Source organism: Poromitra crassiceps (genome assembly GCF_964638095.1).
Source record: "Poromitra crassiceps genome assembly, chromosome: 6".
In the NCBI taxonomy this organism is placed as follows: domain Eukaryota; kingdom Metazoa; phylum Chordata; class Actinopteri; order Beryciformes; family Melamphaidae; genus Poromitra; species Poromitra crassiceps.
Genome location: NC_139627.1, coordinates 63,018,934 through 63,042,034, shown reverse-complemented (window position 1 = coordinate 63,042,034; position 23,101 = coordinate 63,018,934). Strand labels below are relative to the sequence as shown.

The following is a 23,101-nucleotide window of genomic DNA, read 5'->3' as shown; positions in this document are numbered from 1 at the left end:
ATCCGTGTCATTGATATACTTGTTTGTAGCAGGCATACACATTTTTATCAATTTCCTTAATCGATTAATTGGTTAGGTTAACGATCAATTAATCGATTATTAAAAACTGCTTTTGACATAAAAATACAAAATGCAGTGTTTTACACCTGCATGTCTTTAGGCCGACCCAACAAGTTGATCAACCAACTAAACGTCCTGCATTAGCTGTCATTGTGCTTGTGGACGTGAGATCTTTCAACATTATATTACAATGTTACAATGATGACTGTTGTCTTTTTGGGTGTAATTCTCCCACCCTGGACTTCTGTCTGCTAGCTTGGCTTTCTTCTTCCTCTGTATAAGCAGTGAAAGTTACATTTTGCCCTTGTGGTGTTAAATCATTTCAGAAAAGAAACGAAAAAATGATAAAATAGCACATAGCCTACATTGTCGATTAATCGGTTAACATATAGTTTTGATCGATCAAATGTGTTTCAGATGAACAGAATGATTGTGGAGGTGGACTCCTCCTCTGCCTCAGAGGATGAGGCCCCTCCAGGAGGCAGTCCCAGACCGGCCGGCTTGGTGCAGGGGAGCCCCAGAGAGGGAAGCCCAAGAGAGACGACCTCTCCCCAGGTCAGCCCCACAGGCCGCCCTGCCTCTGGGAGCCCCGCCTCCAGCAGCTCAGACAGCAGCAGCAGCGATGAGGACAATGAGGAAGAGGAGGCGGCGATGAGGAGGATAAGGAGCAGCGTGGCTCAGATCAAAGTGAGGAACGACCGCTGTTGTGGTTGTTGTTGTAATAGTTGTCACGATATGTGTATTCATCCCGTGACGTCACAGTATGAGCATCACATTTAGGGTTGCTGTGATATTTTTCCATACTACACAAATTAGCAGAGCCAATGAAACCGTCGTGGTAAAAAAAAGCTTTTTGCAGTGTACTGACTGAGTGCACTCTATCTGATAGCTGAAGATTATAAATAAAAGCTATTTGTATTACATTACATTACATTACGTCATTTGGCAGACGCTTTTATCCAAAGCGACTTACAATAACACATTTTTGTCAGCAATAGAGCAATCAACTATGGAGCACAGTCTATGACAACTACAACTTCTGAAGGAACAGTGGTACAAGTTTAGTTTAGGTTAGTAGTTTTTTGTAGGGGTGCACCGATCACGTTTTTTGCCACCGATTGCCGATCACCTATGAGAAATATCTGCCCAACCGATCATCGACCGATCACCGATTACCGATCACGATATATATATATATATTTATTTATTTATTTTGTAAGCAGCTATAGCAGTTTCCATTTTACATATAGGCCTACATTTCATGCATCAAATTGAAAGTGCAGCACATTTTCTTTTTTTTCTACATTAATATTTTATATTTTGTAGGCTAAAGGAAACCGCCAACATGATTTTACAGTACAGCAGTATAGGCTCTTTACAGCATTATGACAGGAATAGTAGGATTGTGTGTGGTCTGGAAAAAGGAGGCAATAAAATATACAAACAGGTCAGTAACCAAGCTTGCTGTTATATAGGCCAATTATAGTGATAATTAACAACTAATAATATAGAAATGATAATTAGGTAAACTGTAAGTCAGTTACTCTTAAACACCAGTCTTGAACCATGACTAAAGCCAAAGAGCTCCCACTCATAGAACCGGGGTTATGCACAATAACCGTCATACATTGGGATCCGCATCGAACGAACATCAAAAGGACCCGCCCATCGAGGCCGAGTTACAGTGTTATAATTAGCAGCACTATGAGTGCGATCTACATAATGGTGACAGGGTTACATGACGGGAGAAACAACAGAATCACAAGCTACACACAAGCTAAACTCCATCTGAGTAGTGGCATTAATTAGCGCAACAGACAATCAAACTGCACTAAGTGCACGCCTAAACAAACGTTATTGCAATGATTGCAGGTAGATCGATCTAAAACCAAAAGGGAATGCAATACAGGAATATTAACATAATAATGACTTACTGGTTGGTCATATACGCACACATGGAAGAAAGGGATTAGAACATGTTCAACTGTCCAAAGAAAGGAAGAAAGTCCGTCTGAACGGAGCGCACATCCACATACTCAGCAGCACACTTTCGCTTCCTTCAAAGTGCCCGCGGGAACATCAATGCTCGCTAGATGTGGAAATTGTCTGTGTGCGCGTGCACTACCCCGAATACCACCGTGTCAATCTGGGACTTTAATACACACGGACTTAACAGCATGCAAATGCCTCGGTAGGCGGGAGGACTGGAGGTAACTTCTCTCTGCTGAGTCTGCTCTAATCACCAGCTGATTTGTGTGATTCAAAGACGCAAGGGGTGTGTTGACAGTCTGGTGTGGTGTGTGGAGGTGAGTACACTGACGAAAGCAAAGCGTGTGCTTTGCAACACAATGATATAAACGTTAGAGCACAATATGAAAGTTAAACGATAGACATTGAAGACATGAAAATGGGCTGCCTCATGTTTCTCACGTGCAGCATGATCGGCTATGCAATCGGCGACAATAAAGAAATATCTGCAGCAGCAGATCACATATTTGAGGTAAAAATCGGCCGATACAGATTGCGTGCCGATCGATCGGTGCACCCCTAGTTTTTTGTTTTTTTTAGAGAGAGAGAGAAAGAAGTTAGATCAAGAAGGGCCCAGATGGAGCCTGAAAAGGTGAGTCTTTAGTCTTTTCCGAAAGATCGGCAGTGATTCAGCTGTCCTGACCGAAGGTGGAAGCTCGTTCCACCATTGAGGTACCAGGGACGAGAAGAGTCGTCGAGTATTTGCAGTATTGTAACATTACTGAAATGATAAGACTGATCAGCCTGCCGTGCACCTGGTCATATTCAGCTGTGATGGGAAACAGCTGATGTTATGGTTATGTAACGTTGGCACACGTGGCTAATAGTTAATTAGTGGTTAATGAGTTGGCAGAAAAGAGAGCGAGACAGCTTTTGCCATTTATTCTAGTAACATCTTATAACATCTTATAATCTTACCAACCCAGCGCTTCCCAACTCATGGCCCACTTGAAAATCTCACAACTTTTTGTGGCCGACCTCCGACCCCATAAAAACACACATTCACTAAAACAGCATCTGAAACATGTTGCATTCAGTCTTACAGTTTTCAAGGAGCTTTCCACCAGCAAGTTTTTTTTGCTTAAAGTCGAAGTGAACCGGAGGCGAATGCAATAGCACGAGCGTCGGAGACTGAAAACAAATTGAGAGGCGAACCATATACGTGTCGATTTGATTTGACAATTCTGTCGACTGGTCCTTGGCATTGGTCAATCATGGCGTGTTCCACCCCCAAATCGAGTGGGATTCAGCGTTTTGTCGTGCTACGCGAGTGGGATCCGCGGAGTACCAGGCAGCCACTTGCTTCGTGCGGAGCGAGCGGACAATCCGATGCATGGGTGCTGCCCGCCCGCCTGAAATCTCCGAGGAGAGACCCCTGACTACCACGCTCTCAAGCGTGTGCCTTTTACGCTATTTCTGTAAATACGATATTCCTGGAATGCGCGTTTTAACGAGCTAGTTACATTTCTTTGCATTCTTAGAGATCATAGTTTTTGTTTTTTGTTCATGTTTCTAACAATTGGCCAAGTTAGTAGTTAGTTTATGGGATAGGAATTCTGCCAGATGACAGGCAATAGGCGCCATTTTCTACTTCATTTGGAAGAGAAAATTATCCTGAAATGAAGATTTGATTGACAGCTGCATGTCGTGATATGATTTGTTGAAATGGGGTAGAAATTTGATAGTACTAGGTGACATCAGCAAACTGTAGATTAGTGTTATCAATGAAATCTTGAAAAATGAACTTTTGCATATATCATTAAATAGGTGCACTGCATACCCAGGTATTTGAACTAAAAGAAAAGAAAAGTAATTTTTGGGTTCAGCTCGACTTTAATGTAAAAAAAATATATGAATGATTTGGCAGCCCACTTACAATACCCCTGCGGACCACCAGAGGGCTCGGGCCTACAGGTTGGGAATCACTGCCTGTCTGTTAACCATTCTGTTGCTTGTTGTTCCAGAGACCTCCAAATGACCAGACCAGAGACACACCTCCAGGATCCAGATCCAGATCGAGAGAGCGAGACAGATCCAGAGAGCGAGACCGATCCAGAGAGAGAGAGAGAGACAGATCCAGAGAGAGAGACAGATCCAGAGAGAGAGACAGATCCAGAGAGAGAGACAGATCCAGAGAGAGAGACAGATCCAGAGAGAGAGACAGGTACAAAAACGAGCCATCAAATTTTCCAAACATTTGAAAAGCAGCACCTCCTCCCACAATAAAGGGCGTCAGAGCCAGGCGCTGCCAGCTGGTCCTGGGTCTCACTGGGGAACTAAGCCCCCGGAATTCTGGCATACCTGCCTCTACTTGGGATTAACCCATTGATACCTGATGCAGCATTTGTGTGTGTATCTTAAAGGGATACACACACAAATGAGGGATATACATGCAAATGCTGCATGAGGTATCAATGGGTTAAAGAAATGCTAATGAAGAGTCTCAAGCTGGGGAAGCTGGGGGTGGGGCTTAGAATGACTCTGAGTGGGAAAGGGGTTCTTGATGATGTAAGCGGAACCAAAGATCAGCCTCTTGGCAGACCCAACTGCAAAAGTGGGTTTCAACCCCGTTGAATCGTTTGTTTGACTAAGTAAACCTGTTTATTATAAGCATTTTTACCAAATGTCTATCTAGTGGGGCGGCATAGCTCAATAGATGAGACCAATCGTTTATTTTGTGATAAAAGTACCAAATTTTGCAGATGTGTTCAGATATATATTCTGAACAAAACTGGATATTGGGGCATCGCAAATTTGCTCCCTGGTGGTCGTGGCAGACATTTTTCAAAATGGCCACCACCGATTTGTCAATATTTCCTATCCCATTGGACCCACATGCAATACCAGACATAATATAGATCCTAATAAGCCTGAGAACCAAATAAGAATACTGATACTTTACTGTGATAAAATGAACGATTGGTCTCATATGTTGAGCTACGGCTGGCAGCCATTTTGGAAAATAGTCATAGAAATGCCAATCTGCAATGCCCCAATATCCAGATGTCTTCTACATATATTAAGCTATTCCTGTGCAAAATGTGGCACTTTTAACACAAAATGAACAATAGCCGCACTAATAGGCCTATAATGTGCACACATAATATAATGAAATGACCAATTACTTTGTAAAAGTCCATATCATTTTGAATGACTATTTTTATTTGGTTCTCAGGCTTACTAGGATCTATATTATGTCTTGTATATTGCATGTGGGTCCAATGGGATATGAAATGTAGACAAATTGATGATGGCCATTTTGAAAAATGTCTGCCACGGCCACCAGGGGGCAAATTTGCGATGCCCCAATATCCAGTTTTGTTCCAAATATATCTATGGACATATCTGCAAAATGTGGTGCTTTTATCACAAAATGAACGTTAGCTATGCCGCCCCACTAATCTGAATAGACAATATAATGTGTGTGTGTATATATATATATATATATATATATATATATATATATATATATATATATATATAATATGCCTAATCCGGAAGTTGGCATTACTTTGGCTCTCAATTGAATTTAATTGACGGATCCAGGTCCAGAGAGAGAGAAAGGTCCAGATCCAGAGAGAGAGACAGGTCCAGGAGTCGGGACCGAGAACGGTGCGACAGAGGACGCTACACTCGGTAAGACACACACACACTCACATCACTAGGGATGCTCCGATCAATTGGCCAAAAATTGGAATCAGCCGATATTCAGCCTAAATATGTGTGATATGAGCCGATTGCAAAAACTGATGGATGACGCAAGACACGTGAGCCATTTCTCGGCGGAGTTGGTGTCAGTGGTCGCATGCAAACACACGTGAAACATGTCAGCGGTGTGGAGCTATTACAAAGTGTGTGAGACAGACAACACATGCCATCTGTAATCAATGTATGGCAGGAGTTTGTCAACAGTATCAGAGAGAATACACACACATCCAAAAACCAGGTTGGGCAGGTGCTGAGCTCAAAGGTGAACAAGTACAAAATGAATAAAAAGCTCGCACACTGCAAGGGCTCCTAGTTTGTGTTTTTTATTTAAACACCCAAAAATGTGACGTTTCGAGCAAAGCTCTTCATCAGACTGGCAAAGGACTGTGAGACAAAGCATCCAGAGACTTACGCACATCCACTGGTTGGTGCTGAGCTCAACGGTTAGATAGCTCCCGTGGCGGACATTTATTCAGACATAAAGGCAAACAGTTTCGGCCTGGTTCGGGCCTTCGTCAGTGTCAAGTCAAGTGACTGTGAAAGGACTGTGAGACGCCATCTTAAATACATACAGGTCAGGTCACACTAGGGATGTTCATTTTGAAAATTTTCCAAAATCGATAATCGGTGAAAATTAACGATCAATTATCGATAATCGATTTTATTAATACTTAGAAAATTTTCAATTTTTTCAATTTTTCTTTCTTTTTTTTTTTTAATAAAATGAATGCCTATGGCAGAAAATACGAAAGACAACGTGTTCTCCTCAATGAACTCTTTATTTCAATGTGTCTCCTCTCCAACACTGCTGTCCCCGGCGCATGCCGGTGTGAATTTCCCATGTTTAAAACAGTTTTGTTGGCACAAAGGCCCGTGCCCAGCCAGAAAACTAGAGACTATATGAAGCTCCACCTCACGTTAGTCGGCTGTGCAATGGAGTGGGGCGAGGAGGAACGAATTCCACCCAAACCTAGTCCACAAATATATATATATATATATATATATTTTTTTTTAATAATTAAAAAATCGATCCAAATGCCACAGGATCGATTCCAATCCTTAACGATCGATTATCGATTTTCGATAATTGATGAACATCCCTAGGTCACACGATACAATTAATTCCAATGCAATCAAGCAGGATGGGTTACAGCTGTGGTTACATGGTCAGGTGAATACTTTGAAGTGCTAGTTGGAAACAATATGTATGAAAACAACTAGAGACCATAAATGATGACAAGTATTAAAGTTGTTCTTTGAATAGATCAAATTTGGTATAAACTACAGTACCATGTATCAAATGGGTGACGTGTGACCATGTGTGATCAAGAGTAAGAATACATATGAAAATCAGTAACATTATCAAAATGTGATAGACAAAAGTAAGAATTAAAGTTAAAATTAAAGACCCTCACTAGGGTGTCCCAGACCCCACAGTCTGTTGACAAGAGTTTGTCAACAGACAGCTGAGCAGGAGAGGAGCAGACCAGAGGAGAATTCACCTGAATGACTGCGTGCCCTGTAGGGCTGTCCTCGACTCAGGATTCTGCCAGTCGACTGGGATTCAACTGTCCAATACGAATATTCGACTATTAAATATATATATTTTTTATATCTTCAGTGATTATTTTGACCACATTAACAGTCAATTGTGGCAGTTCGACGTTGGGATAATGGAGTCTGAATGAGACATATTCCTCTGGCTCTTAGCCAGTAGGTTGTGTTGCAACGCAACCTCAGTTGGTGATAGATAGTGACTTAACAGACATTTATTTATATGAAAATCTAATAAAGTTTCACTTTAAGAAATTCTCAAAATGTAGGCTATACAAAATGACAGAAAGGTGCAAGTTGTGCACTACCAGCTATGGACCAGTGGAAAAGTTAGTCTGGAACCCTGGTTTGCGCTTTAATAATACTGTGAAATAATATATTACATTCCAGTTGTGCATATTATGTTTTTGGACCTGGCTCTGCAGCTCTGCAGGTCTGCAGCTCTCTTGACTGTTTGTCCCGAAACGGATGTCCCTTTAATGTAGCAGTGAAATTACATTCATTCTAGGGTGAGTTTTCCCCCTAAATATCCTCATTCTAAAATCAATGTAAATCCACCTTTTAAAGCTGATATTTTTTTTAAATCGTCCCGGGGAGAATTCCCCCGGACCCCCCCTAGGGGTTCAGCGGTTCACATTTTCTTCACCCCTCGTGAGTTTGCACCCCTGCTTGTCTATAGAGCGGTGTTTTGGTTATTGCTGGTTGCAGTTAGCTTGTCTATAGCGCAGGGTTGTGGTTATTGCCAGTTGCAGTTAGCTTGTCTGGGACCGCAGACCCCCTAGGGGGGTGCGGGGGCATGCGCCCCGCGAATTTTTTTGTAAACATTTTAAAGTAAAATGCATGAATTTGGTGTACTTTGAGAAAGCTTAAGAGCAAAATTAAAAGGCTAGATCTATGAAGAACATGTCATCATTACCGTACTGTGCTGTGGGTTTACAATGACAAACTAAATTTCTCCCTATAGGTCAGGGATACTCAACTTGCTTTGCCACTTTCGTGAAATGATAGAAGGCGAGGGGCCAGTTAATAAACAAACAATATACATTTTTCTGTAGCGGATTGTAGGTTTTTGGGGTGTCAGCCGGAGTTTAGGCTGACAGTGTTGTGCACACCGGATAGTTAGTTAAGTTAGTTAGGTTAAGTACCTACATAAGTGCCTGGGTAGCGAGCAGATGGCGGTATTTGACAATTTAGCAGCTAAATCATAGATTATTGAAAGATATTCCATATTCCAGACTGAAATGCTATAACAGAAGTATTGGCCAGAATGACATGAACATTTATTGGACACTTATTCAGCGGATATCTTGCATGTTGCGTTCAGGTGCACTGTAAAAAAAAAAAAAAATTAAATATATTTTTTTGTTTGTTTTTTTGGTCAACATCTTTTTGTGGCGGCCCGCCACAAATTCCTTTATGTATGGGAAACACTGAGCACAGTGTTGTGGTTATTGCTGGTTGCAGTTAGCTTGTCTATAGTGCAGTGTTGTGGTTATTGCTGGTTGCAGTTCCCTTGTCTATAGTGCAGTGTTGTTGTGGTTATTGCTGGTTGCAGTTAGCTTGTCTATAGTGCAGTGTTGTGGTTATTACCGGTTGCAGTTAGCTTGTGCTCGTTGCAGTTAGCTTGTCTATAGTGCAGTGTTGTGGTTATTGCTGGTTGCAGTTAGCTTGTCTATAGCGCAGTGTTGTGGTTATTGCTGGTTGCAGTTAGCTTGTCTATAGCGCAGTGTTGTGGTTATTGCTGGTTGCAGTTAGCTTGTCTATAGCAGTGTTGTGGTTATTGTGACAGCCCTAGATCTGACTTGTCTCTCCTTTCTCCTCTGATTTCCTCTCCCCTCCCTCCAGGGATCGCTATGACAACAGGGAGGGGGGGCGCTTCGACCGGCCGCCGGCCAATCGGGACACAGAGCCGGAGCTCTGGAAGCGGGGCCACTCTCCCTCCCCGGCCAATCGGGAGCCGGGGGCGGGCTCCGAGCCAGCGGTGAAGAAGAAGAGGGAAGAGCTTGACCCCATCCTGACCCGGACGGGCGGAGCCTACATCCCCCCCGCCAAGCTACGCATGATGCAACAACAGATCACTGACAAGACCAGGTACACTGTGTGTGTGTGTGTGTGTGTGTGTGTGTGTGTGTGTGTGTGTGTGTGTGTGTGTCCGTTAGACAATAACGATGCCGGTCAACGTGTCCGGCATGATTTCAGTTTCCCGGACAATTGGAATAAATTCCGGTCACATATTAGATCGGTGTTTATTGAGCTTAAAAACAGTTGATAGCAGGTTAGAGCCTATAATAATAACACACATTATAATAACACACATTAGCCCAACTCATTTTGAAGAGTTAAATTGGCTCCCCATTGAAAGTAGAGTACAACAGTTGAAACTTATCATGTTAACTTATCATGCTCTATAATAGGGCTGGGCGATATGACGATATATTTCGTCTGGACGATAGAAAATGTATTTCTTATGATATGATGCTCTATCGTTTATATCGTTGTGTTGCAAATCACACTCTTTCTTTACGGCAATATTGTCCGTCATTTGGATGATGCTGTGCTTTCTTCATTCTGTTTTCTTTTTGACTCACGTCCACCACACAAGCACTCTGTGTCAACAAGCCCGTTGCGTCCCTTTATAAGTGGCACAAATCAGCCGTGAGTAGGCTAAAGAGCAGGGAGATTGTTACCTCCATTCCGTCCGCCTAGTCTACCCAGGCATTTGCGCTGTGTTAAGTCCGCGTTTGATCCATATTTGCGTGTGTCCTCCTAACGTTAAACTTGGCAAAACATCTCCTCTCATCATCCCAAGGAAATCCCTTGAGGGCCGACAACAAAACGTCTATCGTTAGCTTTAGCTGTGTGAGTTGTGTTAGTTAACGTTGTTCTTCTTCTTCTACCGTTTTATTCTTCTTCTATTGAACATGTAGGTATTTTGACGTTGACTAAAGAAACACTGCCGCCTAGTGTCAGCTTTTAGATATGATTCCAAATTAGTGCTTAAATCAAACACATCAAATGCTAGTGTCCTCTTTGAAAATCGAACTGGTGGTGTGGTTCAGTTTGTGTTGCATTCTACTGCCCTGCAACTAATTATTATTATTTGTGTTGTAAAGAATAGCCATGCTTATCTGTATTCTGAATGCATGTATCCTTTGTGAGGTTTGACAACATTTTAACTGGTTCAACTGCTACATAAATAAATGGCCATGTGGTCATTTTATATGAACTATAAATAGAATTTACAGAAAATATGCTATATCGTGATATATCGGTATCGGGATATGAAATTACTTATATCGGGATATGAGATTTTGGTCATATCGCCCAGCCCTACTCTATAATATATTACATGAGCATTGTCCTAATTATTTCACCAAGGACTTCCAGTTTGTTTGGGACATTCACAGCCTGAACACGAGGGCTGGTGTAGCAGATACTACCCAATCTGAAAAGCAAAGTTGGGACAAGTACATTCCTCTATACGGGGGGAGGGGGGGGGAGGGGAGGGGGGAATGGAACAAGATCCCTAATGAAATTAAGTGTGCAAATTCTCTCAATAGTTTTAAAAACCTTCTGAAAAAAATCTTATTGAGTAAGCTAGAGTAATGTGTGAGCACTACTGTGCAGTGCGTTGTCCCACCCCCTCCTGCAGCCTGGCCTATCGGAGGATGAGCTGGGAGGCTGTGTGTGTGTGTGTTATAACTATGTCCCGCCCCCTCCTGCAGCCTGGCCTATCAGAGGATGAGCTGGGAGGCTCTGAAGAAATCCATCAACGGTCTGATCAACAAGGTGAACGTGTCCAACATCGCCAACATCATCCATGAGCTGCTGCAGGAGAACATCGTCAGGGGGAGGTACGCACACACACACGCACACACACACACACACACACACACACACAGGGCTAATGTACACCGCCTCCGGAACAGATGCGGTACGGCTCCTGTACGGCTGCAAACAGACCCACTCTCATGTAATATGTCATGTATGTGGGATCCGACAAAAATAGAACAGGTGTTTAATTTTTCCATACCGCATGTATCACCCGTCAATTAACATGTATCAATTAACATGTATCGCCCGTCAATTAACATGCATCAATTAACATGTATCGGCCATCAATTAACATGTATCAATTAACATGTATCAATTAACATGTATCAATTAACATGCATAAATTAACATGTATTGGCCATCAATTAACATGTATCAATTAACATGTATCGCCCGTCAATTAACATGTATCAATTAACATGTATCGCCCGTCAATTAACATGTATCAATTAACATGTATCGCCCGTCAATTAACATGTATCAATTAACATGTATCAATTAACATGTATCGGCCATCAATTAACATGGGCGAGAGTCTGCCGGATCCGCAACGCAGCCGTAAAGCATCTGGTGTATATTGCCTGACACACAGACACACACGGCCTTCTGCACTGCATAATTGTTAACTCCACCCTGAGGTGACACTTCCTAATACAACTACAAAAGAAAGAATGGCGACACAATGCTAACTTTGAGCTGGATTTCTGAACTTCGACCTCTGGTGGGATCTTGAAGACTCTCTCTCTCTCCCTCTCTCTCCCTCTCTCTGTAGAGGTCTCTTGACCCGCTCGGTGCTGCAGGCCCAGGCTGCCTCGCCCATCTTCACTCACGTGTACTCCGCGGTCGTCTCCATCATCAACTCCAAGTTCCCTCAGATCGGGGAGCTCATCCTCAAGAGGCTCATCCTCAACTTCAGGAAGGGCTACAGGCGCAACCTCAAGGTACCTGCCTACCTCAACGTCTGCTGTATTGTATAGAGCAGGGCTCAAGTACCACTATGTACCACCAAACCAAATTTCCCACGGACCTCTTCCACTGCGTATACCATTTAGTTTTCCATGACAACTTTTTATGTGCCAAGCCCTGCTCAACCTGGACCTACTCTGGAGGGGGGCCAAACCGGGCCGGACCCGCCTCCAAGCGAGCGACCCAACCACAGCTGCTAGCCCTTCGTACTAAAATTTTTCCACTGATAACTAACGGAAAGCATCTATTTTATTTTTGTATTTTGATTTGAAGGGCTTAAAAGGAAATACAATGTTCATCCACTGTTTCAGCCGGTGTTGAGCGGATATGTCTGCTTCCATGTGCTGCGGTTATTGATTACAGGAGTTGGAGCTGATCAGTTTTAGGTGTTTTAGGTTCAGATGACATTTCGGCTAATAATAATAATAATAATAAATAGCTGCATGTGAGATGTCGTCATAGACCTGTAATATTAGATAGAGACACACCACTGCAGGCTCCACCAATAAGAGACCTTTAATATTAGATAGACACACCACTGCAGGCTCCACCAATAAGAGACCTTTAACTCATTCACTGCCAATATCTGACTGGCATTTTTGGCACAGGCCAAGTATTTCCATAATGTTTGGTCATCTTTCAAGACCCACAGTAAATTCTGTACTAGGACTACAGTGATGTCCAATACCTCGAAATGAAGATCTAAGTCTCTACTTTCACCCCCAAAAAGAAAGTTAGCTTTTAGCATGTTCTGTACTCTACTTATAACCCTTTTTATACACCCCATGTTCATCAAAAAAGCCTGTCTGGGAAGAGAAAAGGGAGAAAAAAGCATTTTTGTAAAAGGGCACAATCTCAGGCATAACTCACTCTCAATTCTTTTATTTTGAACTGTATTGACATCAGACATGTAAATATTATTCGTTAGGACACAAATGACAAAAAAAAAAAATATATATATATATATATATATATATACACACATGAAGTGCTTTTTTTTTACATTCAACAATACAGTTTACTCGGTGTGAGTGTGCAGACAGACAGACAGACAGACAGACAGACAGACAGACAGACACACCGACAGACAGACAGACAGACAGACAGACAGACAGACAGACAGACAGACAGACACACACACACACACACACACACACACACACACACACACACACACACACGATCCCCCTTTTAGATTTCTAACCCAACATAGGATAAGCAATAACCACGCCCTGTGGCGCTGGGATTGGCCAGGAGCAACACTGGAGGGCACGCAGCCCAGCGATTTCATAACTGAAGAGCTCTTGAGAAGGACAGCGGGCTGCTGTGAGTGCCTTCTGCCCGCTGCTGCCTAGCTGTTCCTGTGTTTATTTTTGATTTGTTCTGGTACACCCGTCTCCCTATCAACTCTGCTATTTGATCGTTCCCGTTTTCCCCTCGGCTATTCAACACGTCCTCACCGCCCTCGCAAACTGATCGATCATTTCCTCATTCCTCCGATGATCAAACACATCTCTTGATTACTTTCTCCCGTTTTCTCCTGGCTGGCACAGAGGAAGGCGACTCCAGCTCGTGCCGAGGGCGTTTCAATTGCGTTTCTCCTGTCTGCACAAGGAAGCGTTACCCGTTCTCTGCTTTTCCTCTTGCTAGATTTCAAAACAACAGCTGCGGTATGTGTTTGATCGCGTGCTGTCGGCTACCCTTTGAAGGCAGGGACCTGTGTCTGTGTGACAGGCTGGGCAAGTGTTTGCTGCAGGCGCTGCACCAATAAAAACAAAAACACGTCAAACACGTCCTTGGCGGGGAAGGCCATTGCTGATAACACGTCAAAGACGTCATTGGCGGTGAATGAGTTAATATTAGATAGAGACACACCACTGCAGGCTCCACCAATAAGAGACCTTTAATATTAGATAGAGACACACCACTGCAGGCTCCACCAATAAGAGACCTTTAATATTAGATAGAGACACACCACTGCAGGCTCCACCAATAAGATACCTTTAATATTAGATAGACACACCACTGCAGGCTCCACCAATAAGAGACCTTTAATATTAGATAGAGACACACCACTGCAGGCTCCACCAATAAGATACCTTTAATATTAGATAGAGACACACCACTGCAGGCTCCACCAATAAGATACCTTTAATATTAGATAGAGACACACCACTGCAGGCTCCACCAATATTAAGAAATGGTACTCTGCCGGTCTCCTAAATGGGCGTGGTCGCCGGTCACCCCTCCCCGTCAAGAACGCCTGGGTTAGTCCTAAATTCCACACACTCATAAACACAAAGCTGCCCCTTGTTAGCTGAATCTAGTTGTAACTAGTCTCGCTGGCCAGCCTCCTCTCCCTTCCGTCCGAGGAGTCTGGCGCCGCAGGTCTCCATAGTGGGATTGTGATGGGCGGCGCTTAGCGGCAGTGCCCTTGGAAAATAGTTTAAAAAAATCCAACTTACCGTTTTCAGCGTGTAGCAACGAGCTAGCGTGTAGGTTTCTGCCGTTAGCTTGCTAGCTAGTTAGCGTTGTTGTTTTCCCTGAGGCGGCAGGGCACTATTTACAGCAACACACAGGGAGGAGGGAGCGGAAGCCGCTCTGATTGACATGGTCGGAGCCAATGACAGAGCTTCTTAAGCGGGGAGCGGACATCCGGCTGCCACTGAAACCGACGCCTCCAATGGGAGAGCAGAGTAGAGCAGGGGAGGGTTTATCCCAGTTATGGACACCTGCGGCGCCAGAGTCCTCGGACGGAAGGGAGAGGAGGCTGGCCAGCGAGATTAAGTTGTAACTAAGAAATTTGATTCAAAAAATAATTTTTCCAACCACAGATTTAGCTACTATATCAACAAACTTCACAAGTAGCTTTCGCTTATCGTTCCCTGGTACCATGAGCTCTGCCATTTTAGTGGCAGAATTTTCATATGTGGTTTGTGGGAAATGGGCCCAATATTTACTTGACACATGACACATGACTATGGGGGATGAAATAATCTGTCATAATCTGTTAATGTTCACTCCTCCCATTGGCTCCAATAGACTCAGGACCTGCTGCTAGTCTCCTAAGTGGCAGTGGTGAAACCCATGTGACACAGATACAGGAAGTGAGTGGAAGTTGGGGTGTCTCTGCTCTTCTGATATTCACCGTCTCTGACGTTGTCAGACTGTAAACGATGACGGAAGCGGAAGTCTTGGGGCGGGACACCCCGAAATATCGCTCTGTCCCAGAGTCTTATTAGTCCTCAGACTGATAGACTCTGGGGCCCAGATTGCAGGACAAATAACATAAAACTCAAACTTGTTAAAAAGTTATTAGACAAGGGACTGCCCAGAAGAAGCAGCAGCGCATGGCTACTTAATATGCATAATGAGGTCATTCTGCTCATAAAGGTGTTATTGTTCTTGTGTTTTGCAGCAACAGTGTCTGACGGCCTCCAAGTTCGTGGCTCACCTCATCAACCAGAACGTGGTGCGTCCTCTGACCTTTAACCCTTCACCTGGGCTCAGCTCTGGGTTTGATCATTTTCTCCTGTTAGATGAGTTCAGCTTCAGAATAGAATAAAATAGAATGGAATAGAATGCAATACAACTGAATTATTTTGCCAAGCTATGTTTGCACATAGAGTACAAGGAACTTGACTTGGTGTGGTTGGTGCAAAAGTAACGTACATAGGATAAATCAGAACAAATATACAAGATCTAAACAGATATGAGATATAAAGAAAATAAAGATATTAGCAGATATAAAGATATAAACATGAATGTTAACCTGACAAGACCAGATGGTTTGTTACACAGAAATCGTGTGCGTCCCTCCCTCTCTGTCTCCCTCTCTCTCTCTCGGTCTCTATCTGTCTCTCTCTCTCTCTCCGTCTCTCTGTCTCCCTCTCTCTCTCTCGGTCTCTATCTGTCTCTCTCTCTCTCTCTCTCTCTCTCTCTCTCTCTCTCTCTCTGTCTCTCTGTCTCTCTCTGTCTCTCTCTCAGGCTCATGAGGTCTTGTGTCTGGAGATGTTGACTCTGCTGTTGGAGCGTCCGACCGACGACAGCGTGGAAGTCTCCATCTCCTTCCTGAAGGAGTGTGGACTCAAGCTGACCGAGGTCTCTCCCAGAGGGATCAATGGTAATGCTTGACCCAGGCTTGGCTACCGCAGCCTGCTACCACTAGGGTGCCGGTTCACATGCAACCCTCCTACAGGTCACCATTACTTCATTTACAAGAAGTGAATGTAGTTAGAGAATGTAGAAGAAGCTTCTCTGTCATCTCTCTACCTGCAACACAGACAGACAGGCAGGGAGCTCTGTCATCTCTATACCTGCAACACAGACAGACAGGCAGGGACCTCTGTCATCTCTCTACCTGCAACACAGACAGACAGGGAGCTCTGTCATCTCTCTACCTGCAACACAGACAGGCAGGGAGCTCTGTCATCTCTCTACCTACAACACAGACAGGCAGGGAGCTCTGTCATCTCTATACCTGCAACACAGACAGACAGGCAGGGAGCTCTGTCATCTCTCTACCTGCAACACAGACAGGCAGGGAGCTCTGTCATCTCTCTACCTGCAACACAGACAGGCAGGGAGCTCTGTCATCTCTCTACCTACAACACAGACAGGCAGGGAGCTCTGTCATCTCTCTACCTGCAACACAGACAGGCAGGGAGCTCTGTCATCTCTCTACCTGCAACACAGACAGGCAGGGAGCTCTGTCATCTCTCTACCTGCAACACAGACAGGCAGGGAGCTCTGTCATCTCTCTACCTGCAACACAGACAGGCAGGGAGCTCTGTCATCTCTCTACCTGCAACACAGACAGGCAGGGAGCTCTGTCATCTCTCTACCTACAACACAGACAGGCAGGGAGCTCTGTCATCTCTCTACCTGCAACACAGACAGGCAGGCAGGCAGGGAGCTCTGTCATCTCTCTACCTGCAACACAGACAGGCAGGGAGCTCTGTCATCTCTCTACCTGCAACACAGACAGACAGGCAGGCAGGGAGCTCTGTCATCTCTCTACCTGCAACACAAACAGACAGGCAGGGAGCTCTGTCATCTCTCTACCTGCAACACAGACAGGCAGGCAGGCAGGGAGCTCTGTCATCTCTCTACCTGCAACACAGACAGACAGGCAGGGAGCTCTGTCATCTCTCTACCTGCAACACAGACAGGCAGGCAGGGAGCTCTGTCATCTCTCTACCTGCAACACAGACAGGCAGGGAGCTCTGTCATCTCTCTACCTGCAACACAGACAGGCAGGGAGCTCTGTCATCTCTACCTGCAACACAGACAGGCAGGGAGCTCTGTCATCTCTCTACCTGCAACACAGACAGGCAGGGAGCTCTGTCATCTCTCTACCTGCAACACAGGCAGGCAGGGAGCTCTGTCATCTCTCTATCTGCAACACAGACAGACAGGCAGGGAGCTCTGTCATCTCTCTACCTGCAACACAGACAGACAGGCAGGGAGCTCTGTCATCTCTCTACCTGCAACACAGACAGGCAGGGAGCTCTGTCATCTCTCTACCTGCAACACAGACAGGCAGGCAGGCAGGGAGCTCTGTCATCTCTCTACCTACAACACAGACAGACAGGCAGGGAGCTCTGTCATCTCTCTACCTGCAACACAGACAGGCAGGCAGGGAGCTCTGTCATCTCTCTACCTGCAACACAGACAGGCAGGCAGGCAGGGAGCTCTGTCATCTCTCTACCTGCAAGACAGGCAGGCAGGGAGCTCTGTCATCTCTCTACCTACAACACAGACAGACAGGCAGGGAGCTCTGTCATCTCTCTACCTGCAACACAGGCAGGCAGGCAGGGAGCTCTGTCATCTCTCTACCTGCAACACAGACAGGCAGGCAGGCAGGGAGCTCTGTCATCTCTCTACCTGCAACACAGACAGGCAGGGAGCTCTGTCATCTCTCTACCTGCAACACAGGCAGGCAGGGAGCTCTGTCATCTCTATACCTGCAAGACAGACAGGCAGGCAGGGAGCTCTGTCATCTCTCTACCTGCAACACAGACAGACAGGCAGGCAGGGAGCTCTGTCATCTCTCTACCTGCAACACAGACAGACAGGCAGGCAGGGAGCTCTGTCATCTCTCTACCTGCAACACAGGCAGGCAGGGAGCTCTGTCATCTCTCTACCTGCAACACAGACAGACAGGCAGGCAGGGAGCTCTGTCATCTCTCTACCTGCAACACAGACAGACAGGCAGGGAGCTCTGTCATCTCTCTACCTGCAACACAGACAGACAGGCAGGCAGGGAGCTCTGTCATCTCTCTACCTGCAACACAGACAGGCAGGCAGGGAGCTCTGTCATCTCTCTACCTGCAACACAGACAGGCAGGCAGGGAGCTCTGTCATCTCTCTACCTGCAAGACAGGCAGGCAGGCAGGGAGCTCTGTCATCTCTCTACCTGCAACACAGGCAGACAGGCAGGGAGCTCTGTCATCTCTCTACCTGCAACACAGACAGGCAGGCAGGCAGGGAGCTCTGTCATCTCTCTACCTGCAACACAGGCAGACAGGCAGGGAGCTCTGTCATCTCTCTACCTGCAACACAGACAGGCAGGGAGCTCTGTCATCTCTCTACCTGCAAGACAGGCAGGGAGCTCTGTCATCTCTCTACCTGCAACACAGACAGACAGGCAGGGAGCTCTGTCATCTCTCTACCTGCAACACAGACAGACAGGCAGGGAGCTCTGTCATCTCTCTACCTGCAACACAGACAGACAGGCAGGGAGCTCTGTCATCTCTCTACCTGCAACACAGACAGGCAGGCAGGCAGGGAGCTCTGGACTCAATCAAATCTAACAATCAAAGATATTCTCAGATTTGGCTCAGAGAGACAACATCTCATCAAATGGGATCTGTGGCTCTAATGTGGACTACATGGGGGGTCCTTGATGAAAATCCCTGCGACTAGCCAATCATATAAAAGAAGAGGCGGGCCTTAAAATTATTATTATAAAATTATTATTTTTTGTTTTATCACCGGTGACATTCTGAGACACGTTCAATCTACAGATGAATCTGTACATCAGATTTCTCAGGAGTGCCTGAAAAGTGGCCTCCTTTCTGACACTGCTGTAAGAGAGCATAGCTCCCTCCTTTCTGACACTGCTGTAAGAGAGCTTAGCTCCTTCCTTTCTGACACTGCTGTAAGAGAGCATAGCTCCCTCCTTTCTGACACTGCTGTAAGAGAGCTTAGCTCCTTCCTTTCTGACACTGCTGTAAGAGAGCATAGCTCCCTCCTTTCTGACACTGCTGTAAGAGAGCCCAGCTCCCTCGAGTCCCCAACAACGTTTTGTCATTTATTTATACAGGTAGTCTCATTGACATCAACATCTCTTTTCCAAGAGAGCCCTGTGTGTTGTGTATGTACACAGGGCTGAGTGAGCCCTGTGTACATACACAACACATATAGTGTACAGATGACAGGAACCGGGAGACAAGTTGACATAAGACGCTGGCATCATTATTTCCTCATCTCAATCACAATACAGCACGTAGCGAGCTAGCTAACATGAGGTATGCTAGCTAACATGAGGTATACTAGCTAACATGAGGTATGCTAGCTAACATGAGGTATACTAGCTAACATGAGGTATGCTAGCTAACATGAGGTATGCTAGTTAACATGAGGTATGCTAGCTAACATGAGGTATGCTAGCTAACATGAGGTATGCTAGCTAACATGAGGTATGCTAGCTAACATGAGGTATGCTAGCTAACATGAGGTATGCTAGCTAACATGAGGTATGCTAGCTAACATGAGGTATACTAGCTAACATGAGGTATGCTAGCTAACATGAGGTATGCTAGCTAACATGAGGTATGCTAGCTAACATGAGGTATGCTAGCTAACATGAGGTATGCTAGCTAACATGAGGTATGCTAGCTAGTTAGCTGTGTGCTGTCGCTCTCAGATCAGAGAGGTGGACTGACTACACTGCTAGGCAGGGAACACATACTGTGGTCTCGCAGTAGATACAATACATCTACGTCTGGAACGTATTCACCTTATGTTCCAACACGGGTCAGTCAGTTACTTGGTAAATGGTAAATGGTCTGCATTTATATAGCGCTTTTATCCAAAGCGCTTTACAATGAGTAGATAGTCTACATTCACCCATTCATACACCAATGGCGGCAGGCTGCCACGCAGGGTGCCTACACACCATCGGGAGCAAGGAGGGTTAAGTGTCTTGCCCAAGGACACAACGACAGCAGCTGGGAGGGAGCGGGGATCGAACCGCCAACCCTTGCGTCATTGGCCGACCCGCTCTACCTCCTGAGCTAAAGCCGTCCCTTCCTATTGCAGTTACTTCCTATTGTGTTGACACTTCCTGTGACAGTACAGTACTAGTGAGCAGGTAAAACAGACGGTGTTTTCATAACATGAAGTCATAACACAACTGGGTCAGGTGGACAAGACAAAAACAATACGTGTGACAGACATATGAATTGATGAACCATGGACTGCATGCCTGACCTTTATCACCGCCCACCCAATCCGATTTCGCCGCACGATTCCTGTTGGCGGAACCCAGAGATTTGACTTGTGATTCAGACCCTCTGTCGCTGGAAGTGTGTTGACATAAGACATTGGGTCTGACCATGTGAAACTAGGGAACACAAGGCTTTAGGGCCTCCTGCCTATCCCATGATGCAACAGTCTTAAAGGAGCCGTGTATACAGTATGTGGCTCAATAGTGCAATTGTGGTTTCTGTACGCTAGAGTTCGCTAGCAGTCCATTTGTGGTCACCACAATAACACATTCTCTTCTCTGTCTCTCTCAATCTGTCTCTCCTCCCCCTCTGCAGCCATCTTTGAGCGGTTGAGGAATGTTCTTCATGAGTCGGCTATAGATAAGCGTGTTCAGTACATGATCGAGGTGATGTTTGCAGTGAGGAAGGACGGCTTTAAAGACCACCCAGCGATCCCCCCCGGTCTGGACCTGGTGGAGGAGGACGAACAGTTCACTCACATGCTCCCCCTGGAGGACGAATACAACCCTGAGGACCTGATCAGTATGACTCTCTCTCTACCTACCTCTACCTCTCTCTCTCTCTGTCTATGAGGCCCTGTTTACATGGTAACGCTCCCTGCATAAAAGGGCAAACTTTTACAACGCAACGTTGTCCTTAGGGCCTGAAAATGATAAAAAGTGAAAACACGTCCCAGAGTGGAATTCTTTGATAACTCTCTGTGACTGGATAAAACGCTGCAAGAATGAGCCCTTAAATCAGGAAGTTAGCATCGCCTGGTACCTTCATCTGGTAATGCACTCTGTAATGCGTCATTGGTAGATTAGTCCCGCCGCCTACATTGACCATTTAATCAGGCGCGTCAGACAATATCTGTCCAAAATATCCAGTAGTGGCTGGTGTCCAGATCCATATGAGTATGAATCTCTATGCAAATGAGATTGATAGGGGCTGGACACCAGGCTGTGCTTCACCAAAGTTGATGAAACTGAGACCTTTGTATTCAGCCAGATAACTTCCCAAATGAGGACCACTTTTATGACTTTTGAAGCGTAAATGTGATCACCAAAAATTCAGAGAATGCTTCAAAAATCATCGTAGTCTCGTAGCATTTGTGAAGATTCTCTTGCTGAACACAAAGTTCACTGTTTCATAAACTTTTGTTAACCACAGACCTTATTTCAAGCATTTAACAAAAATCTCATTGACTTCCAGACGAGGGAACCAGGAAGTGCCGGCTTCTGGGTTGGCCTACAAAAATGTGTCATCCCTGCAGTACTCTATAGATTTGTTGATTGTAATGTCACTTATTGAATGTTATGACAGCTGTAATTAATCTGACAAGTGTGTGTGTGTGTGTGTGTCTGTCTGTGTCTAGATGTTTTTAAGATGGACCCAGACTTCCTGGAGAACGAGGAGAAATATAAAACCATTAAAAAAGGTGAGTAGACGCAACACACGGTGATGACATCATCAAGAGTAGACGCAACACACAGTGATGACATCATCAAGAGTAGACGCAACACACAGTGATGACATCGTCAAGAGTAGACACAACAAACAGTACTGTCAGTACTTGATCTGAGTTGCTGGGACATCTGCGATGTATCCAATGTATCCATCTCATTTGACATGGAAATCTCATATCTCATGGAAATCCAATTTCCAGGCCCTGGAAAAGTTATGGAAAAAAATAAAATCCCCAAAGTTTTGGAAAAGGTGTAGAAATTTGTTTCAGAAATGTATTCATATCGTTAATTTACGCTGAGCTTAAAATGTGTCATGTGCTAAAAAATAACGCAATGTTCACAATATAAGCAGGCATGCGCTCACTAACGTTACTTTATGTGGGTGCCTGTTATAGAGCTCCTTTAACTCAGGGACGTTAACCGCATGGCTAATGGAGAAGTAGCCTACATGTCATCATGGGCAACCGCAGCAGACCAACACCTGAGACGAGCAAAATGCAGCTCATCTGTGGCAAAACGTTCAGTATGTTGAACATGAGAGCGGCGGCATTAACTCATTGAGTGCCAAGGACGAGTATGTTCGTCAATTGCGTTTTTTGACGGTGGGACGTGGATCAAAGCGTCAGGCATCTCCTGTACAAATATTGTAGCTATTGAAGGTGTATAACCTATTTTACGGACCCATTAGGTGGCGACAGTGCTCTCCAGATTAGAGAAAGGTCCGGAAAACAGGAGGAAAAAGCCCCGTGATGAAAGAGAAACCGCTCATGCTGCAGCCAGAGCCATATAGATTGCTCTGTCTGCAGCTGACGTTGGCTGCGAACAGCAGTCAATCCGCGCCCACAACTGAGCCCCTCTGCCTCTGTCTGTCTGTCTGCATAGTTTCTCCACACGATTAGCCGCCAGAAAGGCAGCACCCGACGCCGAAGGGCCAAACCTTTCCCTGCAGTCCGGTTTGGCATTTCCGTGTCGCGCTGGGAGCCGGCGCAC

At 45.1% G+C, this 23,101-nt stretch overlaps 1 protein-coding gene across 5 annotated transcripts in view; it reads left to right on the top strand.

Annotated features, from left to right (window-relative positions):
- cwc22 (CWC22 spliceosome associated protein homolog) overlaps positions 1-23,101 on the top strand; it is a 43,749-nt gene that overhangs the window by 662 nt on the left and 19,986 nt on the right. For 4 of the 5 annotated variants that reach the window (XM_083638442.1, XM_083638441.1, XM_083638438.1 and 1 more), the window contains exons 2-11: positions 478-747; positions 4,053-4,252; positions 5,635-5,724; positions 9,196-9,441; positions 11,076-11,204; positions 11,957-12,125; positions 15,569-15,622; positions 16,138-16,273; positions 20,979-21,185; positions 22,021-22,083. In XM_083638442.1, the coding sequence (XP_083494568.1) occupies positions 478-747; positions 4,053-4,252; positions 5,635-5,724; positions 9,196-9,441; positions 11,076-11,204; positions 11,957-12,125; positions 15,569-15,622; positions 16,138-16,273; positions 20,979-21,185; positions 22,021-22,083 (1,564 nt within the window). The remainder of the gene's footprint in view (positions 1-477; positions 748-4,052; positions 4,253-5,634; positions 5,725-9,195; positions 9,442-11,075; positions 11,205-11,956; positions 12,126-15,568; positions 15,623-16,137; positions 16,274-20,978; positions 21,186-22,020; positions 22,084-23,101) is intronic. The other variant, XM_083638440.1, reaches the window with a different exon arrangement.